Here is a 9408-nt window from a genome sequence, read left to right as displayed (position 1 = left end):
AAATAACAAAAGTGGATGTCAACATAATTTTTTAATGTAAATCTTGTTGGGCTCTGAGAGAGCCAAACTCTGGGAGAATTTTAACTATGAGTTAGAATGGGAACCACAACCATGGGTTTGACACCACATCCAACCCAAAACCTTAAGGCATTGGGTCTATGAATCATTCCCACTTATATGTTCCTCATTCTACTCATCTCTTTCCGATGTGGGATATTGATTCACACTTGAATCCCAACAATCTCCCCCTCAATTGTGAATCTCTTCTACATCAGACCTCTCTCCCTAGCCCATCCACTCCATCAAACCCACTTCAATCTGGAGTATACGATTCTTACTTAAGAGCACACATGCCATTGCCTCACTGCAGGTCTGCATGATTTTTTTTCTCGCTCTTATCCAAACCACGCCTTACCACTCCCACTGGCTTTTTATCCTGGAGTCACTACCCAGCCGAACTATCGGCTCTGATACCACTTGTTAAGGTATCAGGCCAATTATTTGAAAAGAAAATATCAATAATTTAATAGAAAACAATATCTAGCATGAACGATGAACAACACACAAGAATTAACGTGGTTCGGCTTAATCACCAAGCCTACATCCACGAAGAGAAAAACTTGTTCTTACTATGAGAAAAACACCACAAGATTACAACTTGATTCCCAAACCCCAACTCTTGTATAACCCTCTCACCCACTAAGAACTCTCTCACTCATTTCTTGTGTGTCTTTGTAGTATGCCAATCTACCTATTTATAGAAAACATTACTGCCAAAAAACTAAATAACAATTGGAAACCAATACTATCTCCTAAACTCATATAGAGTAGAAAATAGTATCTAGCTAAATAGGAATTTACTTGACTATTACTTCAAGTAACTAAATCCAATTTGGAAACTAGTTACTTCCACACAAAATAAGAAATTCACCTAAAAGAAATTAAGCCAATTTCCTAACAAATCTCCACCTTGGCGAAAATTTCTTTTAGTAACACAGTAAACCAACCAAAAAACTCCATTTGCCTTTTTTTCTTCTTTTTTTTTTCACCAAGTATCTTGGTATCTAGTTACACACCCGAATCAATACGGTCTTGTTTTCAATTGATTCAATCGGCAAATGAACGTGTGTAGCTAACCGAGTCCAACATCTAGTTGACTCGCGAGAGGGGTCTCAATTCACCCTCTCCCATAGCAGGACTTTTCCTCTCACCACCATTTGCAATTTGAGAGCATTCCTGGATCCTCTTCCGCTCCCAATCCATTGAGGTATTCAAATGGTACAAATTACCATACTTCTTCCCCATCAACAAGACCGTATCGCCATGTGTGATTTTCAAAACTCCACCTGCAGCGAAAAAATGGTAACCCTCGGAGTCTAACTGGCTCAAAGAAATTAGATTCCTTCGTAACTTTGGGACATAAGCCACACCACCCAAAGAACGAATCTCTCCATTTAATATTTTGATTTTCACCACTCCAACATCTTTGACTTGACAAGTAGATCCATCACCCAAGGACATAAAACCTGCCTTCTTTCTTTGGGGAGTATCAAAATAATCTAACCTGGAGCAAACATGTGAAACACATCCAGAATCTAAAATCCAACCATCACGAGAAGAAGTATTATTACCTTTGGAGATTGTGAGAATATCTCCACCCGATGCATATCCAGCAACATTATCATAGTCATTCTCATCATTTTTCTTTTGATGAGGGCAATATTTTTTGATATGGCCAACTCATGACAACCAAAGCACTGGATTCCACCCTTTCTCTTGGCTTTTGAACCACCTGCCTTAGATTCACCGCCAAATTGTTTTTCTCTTTTATTCTCATCTCGAGCAATTAACGCAGTTTCTTGTATCACATACTGGTTTGCCTTCCTTTGTTTTTCATGATCCAACAAAGAAGACTACACATTCTCGAACTCTAAAGTGTCCTTCCCATACAACAGGGTTGTCACGACACTTTCGTAAGAATCAGAGACTCAGGTAAGAAGTAAAAGGGCCTTATCTTCTTCCTCAATATCTATGCCAACCTTTTGGAGTTGATCCAAAATTCCGTTGAACGTATTCATGTGATCTATGAGGCTGCCACCCTCCACCATCTTTAGTGCATAAAGTTGCCGCTTTAGATGCAACTTATTGGATAAGCTTTTAGCCAGATAAAGCTTTTCCAATTTTTTCCAAAGGTCTGCTGCAGAATCTTCCTCATCTATCACATTATTTATGATGTTGTCCGCCATATAGAGCCGAATCGTGCTCGCACACCTTGCGTCCAACTCTTCAAACTCATCATCATTCATGCTCTCTGGTTTCTTATTCTTTCCATTCAACGCTTTTGCCAAACCTTGTTGAACTAGAAAATCCTTCACTCTTCTTTGCCAAAGAGTGAAACTTGTAGTTCCATTAAACGGTTGAATTGGAAACCGTATAGTTCCAAACCCCATGGTATACCACCACCCACTCAATTTCAAATAATTAACCAAAACCCCAACGGAGCTCTGATACCACTTGTTAGGGTATCAGGCCAATTATTTGAAAAGAAAATATCAACAATTTAATAGAAAATAATATCTAGCATGAACGATGAACAACACACAAGAATTAACGTGGTTCGGCTTAATCACCAAGCCTACATCTACGGAGAGAAAAACTTGTTCTTACTATGAGAAAAACACCACAAGATTACAACTTGATTCCCAAGCCCCAACTCTTGTATAACCCTCTTACCCACTAACAACTCTCTCACTCCTTTCTTGTGTGTCTTTGTAGTATGCCAATCTACCTATTTATAGAGAACATTACTGCCAAAAAACCAAATAACAATTGGAAACCAATACTATCTCCTAAACTCATATAGAGTAGAAAATAGTATCTAACTAAATAGGAATTTACTTGACTACTACTTCAAGTAACTAAATCCAATTAGGAAACTAGTTACTTCCACACAAAATAAGAAATTCACCTAAAAGAAATTAAGCCAATTTCCTAACAAATCTTAATAAGTGAATAAATTTGTTGTGTTTTTAGGTTCGTTGATCTCTATATTTATTATTTTAGTGATTTATTATGCTGGAAGCTACATTGCGCAGTACAATTGTCACTGACAATTAAAGAGGCCCTTAACCCCATTTCATTTCAAAATTTTTCAATCGAATGGACCAACATGGGTCTATTCCAATGTGAAATGTGAAGTGTGAACTTGAGACTTGAGAGTTGGGTTACCAGACGCGGTGAGGTTTGACTACTGCATGGGCACTACATTGAGTTTCATGTTAAGAAGAAAAGTTCTGAAATTGCCAAAAAAAATAAGGACACACAAACACACAAATTGATTTGCACTACATTGTGTTTCATGTTAAAAAAAATGGAAAATGAACTGGGATGGTTGCTAGTTGAACTGTCTCGGAATGGTTTTGTGCATTTGAACAGAATGTAAGAAATTTTTTTGATTGCATTTTTCAAAAAGTTTTTGGGGAAAAATTAATATAATATTTTTAAAATGTGATATATGTGATATAAAAAGTTGATTGGGAAATATGTAAATAAACTATTGCTGCAAAACAAGAATTTTTTTTCCAACAAATAGCAATCCAAATAGGGCCTAAGTCTTCTATTTAATTAGGTAAATCAATTTGAACGTAGTGTAAGAGCCCTGAAGTTGCTCTTAGTGTGTGAATGTGTGTTTTTTCCTAATTGCACAACTAAACATGACTTTGAAATCAGGTTATCTTACCTTCTTAATATAGCATTAATCAGTAAGTAATGCCAAAAATTAGGCAGAACTAAAAGGCATGATTATTTTAACATTTTTAATATAGCAAGTAATGCCTAAAATTAGGTAGAACTAAAAGACATATGGCTATACATGTCTCCTAATCAGGATTTCATATTGGATCCTATTCTTTTTGTTGCAATTCAGATGATTATTTGATTGATAGATTAAAAGTGTTCAAGAATGGATGGAGCAACAATGGTTTCTTTGGACAGAACATTATTTATTGAAAATGAGTTTGGACTCTCAATATTGAATAACTTTAACTTGCAATGGTGAATATACATATTTTCTTATTTTTCTTTCTTTCTTCCCTTTTTTAGGCTGTCTATCTCATTTTTTTTTTTGGAGATTTTGATGATTTTGGTTTTGATAATTTGTATGGGAGGCAACACTTTATGTGGTAAGTACGAGGAGCATGGAAGAAACTCGTTGAATTTTCACTAAGATAATGGCCTAGATATATATAATATCTAATAATTTCTTGAGCTTAAAATTTTTCTTTTCTACTTTCTAGGTTCTTTGGATTTATAATTCTTACTTATTTGATGATTCTTTCTCTTACTTGGTTGATGATTTTTTTTTTTTGGGTAATCTGTATCATAAGCTGCAAAATTATAGGTTATTTTGTGTTCTTAAATCATGTGCTAAAATAGGTGAGTTTCTCTTTTCTTTTTCTTTTTAATAAAAATGGGATTCAAAATCAAGAGATAGTTGGAAACTTTAAATAGTGAATTCCAAATCAACTTGCGTTTAAGGATAGGTTAGAATAAAATGCCAAGCAATAACTGGTGGAACTATTCTACCAAATGGGGTAATAAACTCATGTTTAAGATTAGAAAATACGTATTTATTGAATCATTTTTTCATGCTCGAAAGAAAAAAGTTGGGCCTACTGTAAAAGTTTAAAAACTATAATCCATTTCTTAAATTACACTTTTTTATGAAGAAAGTTTATTCTTTTGCAAAAAAAAAAAATGTTTACATGGGGACCCTTATATATTTATATATATATATATTTTTTCAAAACAGAAAGACCCTCTAACCATTTTAACAACCGGGCAGCAGCTTGCAGCAAAGTGCAAGGTTACATCAACCACTCACCACTGATCTTAATTTTTGAAGGGGTCTTAATTTCCATGCAATAAACTTTGCAAGCGGAGTAAATTTATTTATTTTTTGTTAGTATGAGGAGTTAATTTTAATTTGATGGTGCTAATTTGAATGTAATATATTTCGTACAATCGGACAGTTAACCAGAAGCCAGCCTGATATCTATGAATTTTTCTCGCAAAAGGAAACACACACCAGAAGAAGGAAAGTAAACGCACACCAACCACTCCAAAAAGCTTCTTGTCCCACCAACAATACCAAATGCCCTCAAGGTTGGTGAAAATTACTGGACAACCGGTTCACTCACCACTGCCACCGAATACTAAAATTGTCCGGGCAAATTTTCAGCAGAACCACTGACCAGCAGGAATTGCTTACTGCCACAATCGTCCGCGTGAAAATCCAGAAAAACCACTGCCACCCATCAGCAAAAGAGCAAAACGCCCCTCAAAGTCACAACAATAACAACATAACCGACTCATTCCGTACTATTCAATTGTTCATAAGCGATCCACGCTTTATATATATAAGATTTCCAACCCCATTTTTGCATTCCTGAGCACTTCTCCTAGCCAGCATTTCCACAACCCCCTCCTGCAAACTTTTAAGCAAAGTCAAGAGAGGACACAATTACAGTAGGGAGACATTGGGACTTTGATTTCACCCATCAAGTATGGATTTGACAAAAGATCCACTCCCAATTTGCAGTGAAAACAAAGTCAACTTTGATCATGTGCAGGCTTCCCAAATCCCCTCTTCCTAACTCAAGCTCCAGTTCCTAGACGTATTATTCAACCCCAAGTACACCATAGGTGCAGATCAATTCTTGAAGAGTTCGAATAATTCAGTGTATCTTTCAGCTTCCATTACAGATAGCTCCACCATCACATTGCACTACGAAGACTACGAGGGCCATCACGCAGTCTTTAGTGAAGAAGGTATAAAAACGCTTAGGTGTATTGCAGCAACGTTGAGCTCCAGAAATGAATTGGCTGATTGTGTTCAGATGTATACCGAGCATCGAAAGGATGTAGTCAACCTGGTATATGTGAGGCTCCATGAGAAATTGAAGGTAGAGACCGTCTGTGTTTTTATGTGCTCGAATAAGTTGAGTGAGAAAACCCAACGGTGGATACAAGTAGCCAAGATTTGTGTAGGCACCATTTTTGGAATAGAGAAGTGTTTCTATGAGCAAATTTTTGGAGATCTGGGATCATTCGAGGATTCTGCCGCTAACGGTTTTGTGCTATGTTTTCAGACTCGGACTGGACCGGCCGGTCGAACCAAGAACCAGCCAGGCATCCAGTCCAAGTTAGTTAAAAAACTCGGGTATTAAGAACTCGGTCAAACCCGGTTATAATTTTGATCGGTGAACCGGATAATTTTGATCAACCCCGGTTTTTTTTGCCCTTTTTTTGGCCTTTTTTCAGTCAAAAGATTGACTGACCAACTAAAAAAAGTTAAAAAATGACTGAAAAAATTGGACGAAATTAACAAAACTTGGGTCAGCTACTCTGCTTCTCATTCCGTAGTTTTCTTCCTTTCCTCTTCAGCTTCGATAACCCTAAATCTAAAAGCCTCCATCGTTGTCACTTGAAAAAGTAGGAATTGGCTTCACTAATCCAATCAGCAAAGGACGCATTGAAAGCTGTTGAGGAATCTGTGAGACGAGAGTTCGCTGCTGCAAAATCTATGAATAGTCACCTTAATGCATCATCACAATCTCCTACAAGAGGTGTTGCAGAACAGCCCTCAGATGCTTGCCAGAACAGAGCAAAGATAGTTATTACGATCCAGGACAAGGATGGGCCCAAGCAATTTAGAGTTTTCGTGGATGATAAATTTGAGAGACTCTTCAAGATGTATGCCGACAAGGTCAAGCTTGATTTGCAGAATCTAGTTTTTTGTTTTGATGGAGTAAAATTAGTCCTACTGCCACCCCTACTGGGCTTGAAAATTGAAATGGAGGAGAATGACATCATCGAGGTGCATGTGAAAAGAAAATGATGTAGAGTGGTGGCAGACTGACTTCGGTGTGCAAGACCTTTTTGCTTTATGGAACTTTCCTTTTCTCTGCAACTGTATAGTAAAGAATTTCTGTTAGGAAATGACTGAAATCTTAGGGAAAATGAACTTGAACTTGTTACCTTATTTGGATTGCTATTAGTCAGGGATTAAACATGTACGAAATTTCTATTTTATAAATTTTGTGAGTTTGGATGAATTTGGTGATTTGTTTGATGAATTGGATATAAATTTAGATGATTGGATTTTAAGTTATATTTTGTAAATTTGATTTGCAGGAATATATATATATGTATATGACGTATATATGACGTCATCCGGTTCGACCCCCTATCGACCCCGGTCGAATCCATTGACCCTTAACCCCTGAGCTCAGCCGAGTCGACTCCCGGTCCGAGTCTGAAAACATAGGTTTTATGTACATAATAAAAGGGACTGCTGCTGAGTTGCTTGTGTTTCCAGACTCTCTATTAGCCAGGGGCCGATTGCCCTAGAGATCAGACATTTTGTTGCCCTTATATCATGAACTAGCCAATCTAATTCCACATCTTATGGCATATTTTGACCAAGATGTATGCCCAACGAAATCCATTTGCAATATTGCCACTAAGATTATGCTCCGACTGAAACAGCAAATGACAAATATCCTTTCTACTACAGAGAAACAGGTTCTTCGTGAGCTTTCAACGAGGCCATTTCCTGGAGGAGGAATTCACCCCTTGACTAAGTACATAATTCATCACATTGAGCTGATTTACGTTCACAGGTAATCCTTAACTGAGTTGGTAGCTAGACCCCAAGGTTCCAATGACGACCGAGATCCTCCAGAAGTACCGGGTTCACAAGAAATGGACAAAGGGCTAATTCCCCTAAAGAGCCATCTTGCTCGAGTTATTGAGTTTTTACTGTATAACTTGAAATTCAAGCCCAACTTCTATGGACAAGAATCTCTACGTTGTGTGTTCATGATGAACAATGTTAGCTCTGTTTCTGAGATGATTAAAAGTTCCAAGGAGTTGGAAGAACTTATTGGCACTCACCTGCAGATGAAATTAAGAGAAAAAGTGGAGCTGGCAAAGACTGATTATTTCCATAGAAGTTAGGGCGATATCAACACTTTTTTAAAAGGTGAAGGATTAAAATTACATTTTAATTGTGATTTCTTTCCTGGAAGGTCTACAAGAGTTGTGAAAAAAAAGTTCAAGACCTTCAATAGTATGTTTGAAGATATTCTTCAGACTCAAGAACGATGGATAGTACCAGATCAGCAGCTGCGGATGAAACTTCTTGAATGCATATTGGCTAAGCTGATTCCGGCCTATAATCACTTTCTTGAGCGGCTAAGCCGAGTACACAAAGTGAAGCGTGTGAGTGAGTACATAAAATATTCTGTCAAGGACTTGGAGACCAAGGTGCTGGATATGTTTCAGAATAAGTATTGAAGATTTGGTTATTAATACTTCAGCTCTATTAGATGTCAGTTTGAACAGGTTATATGTATTAGCTATCGCAATGTACTTCTCACCAAATCAAAATCCTTCAATCGTATGTGTACTGTTTATGAATGAGAATCCACTATATGTTTTTACTAGACTGTGAAGTGAGGATGAATTTCTGTTCTCCGGGAGGAGGGAGGGGGCAGAAGAGGAAGAGGGAAGAGGAGGAGGGAGGAAGTAGGGGAAGGGAGAGGGAGGAGAGAGAAAAAAGGAGGGGATGGTGACAGTGAAGCAGTGAGGAGCAAACAAGGGTGGCGGTCGTGGTAGGTGAGAGAAGAAAGAATTTGTATTTGTATTTATTCATTTATTTATTATTATGTGTATTTGAGATTGCGTGTATTTTTAGAATATATTATTGTAGATTCCAAATATAAAATCTATGCCCTGTTTGGCATATGAGTTTTTTGTCAAGTTTGTCTGCTACAAGTTTTTAAAAAATTTTGACTATAGTAACCTCGAAAAACTTCTCAAAGTTTTTAAACTATACATTTAAAAATATTCAAAATTTTTTTAAAAAACTTCTACAGTAAGTTACAGTAAACTTTAAACAAACACTCAAAAAACTCACTTGCCAAAATTTTTTGAAAAAACTTCTCGATCCAAGTTCGAGTCCTAGTTTTTTTTTCTGGTTCTTCTACACCTCCACTTCCTCTTAAGCCTAAAGTATCTAAATCAACACGTGAATCCTAGAAGTTATGAGCATCAAAATATTTGCTGAAAGTTCTATGATTTATATTATTTCTCCTTATTTTCCTCTTTTTCTTCCTAGAACTTTTTTGCTGTCTTTCACTTTCTCTCTATTGCACTTCACAGTGAACAATTGCTTATCGATCGAGTGGGTTCAAGCTTTTATGAGATTAATATTGACCGTAGCACCCTCAATTCATACTTTTTCAAACAAATAGTTGCGTGTTGATAGGGGCATGCGTTCGTAGGACCCTCAAGTTTCATTTTATTCGATCAAGGACTTCTACAATCGTCAGTCGGAATTGCATT

General features: G+C 36.9%; 1 protein-coding gene across 1 annotated transcript; it reads left to right on the top strand.

The window, feature by feature from the left end:
* Positions 1-4159: 4159 nt before the first annotated feature.
* On the top strand, positions 4160-8358 carry LOC113757079. The gene is made up of 5 exons (XM_027300484.1): positions 4160-4181; positions 5764-5963; positions 6497-6877; positions 7549-7682; positions 8091-8358. The coding sequence occupies exons 1-5, from the start codon at positions 4160-4162 to the stop codon at positions 8356-8358; spliced, it is 1005 nt and encodes a 334-aa protein (XP_027156285.1).
* The last annotated feature ends 1050 nt before the right edge of the window (positions 8359-9408 follow it).

The sequence above is a fragment of the Coffea eugenioides genome, unplaced genomic scaffold (assembly GCF_003713205.1).
Source record: "Coffea eugenioides isolate CCC68of unplaced genomic scaffold, Ceug_1.0 ScVebR1_2697;HRSCAF=3773, whole genome shotgun sequence".
Taxonomy (NCBI): domain Eukaryota; kingdom Viridiplantae; phylum Streptophyta; class Magnoliopsida; order Gentianales; family Rubiaceae; genus Coffea; species Coffea eugenioides.
The sequence above is the reverse complement of the archived record's forward strand: the minus strand, read 5'-3'. Positions and strand labels throughout refer to the sequence as shown.

Coding starts and splice junctions, on each gene's coding strand:
- LOC113757079 (XM_027300484.1), top strand. CDS start 4,160: ATGGGAGGCAACACTTTATGTG. Junction 4,182..5,763: donor GGGAGGCAACACTTTATGTG/GTAAGTACGAGG, acceptor CTTCCATTACAG/ATAGCTCCACCATCACATTG. Junction 6,878..7,548: donor AGGAGAATGACATCATCGAG/GTGCATGTGAAA, acceptor CGACTGAAACAG/CAAATGACAAATATCCTTTC.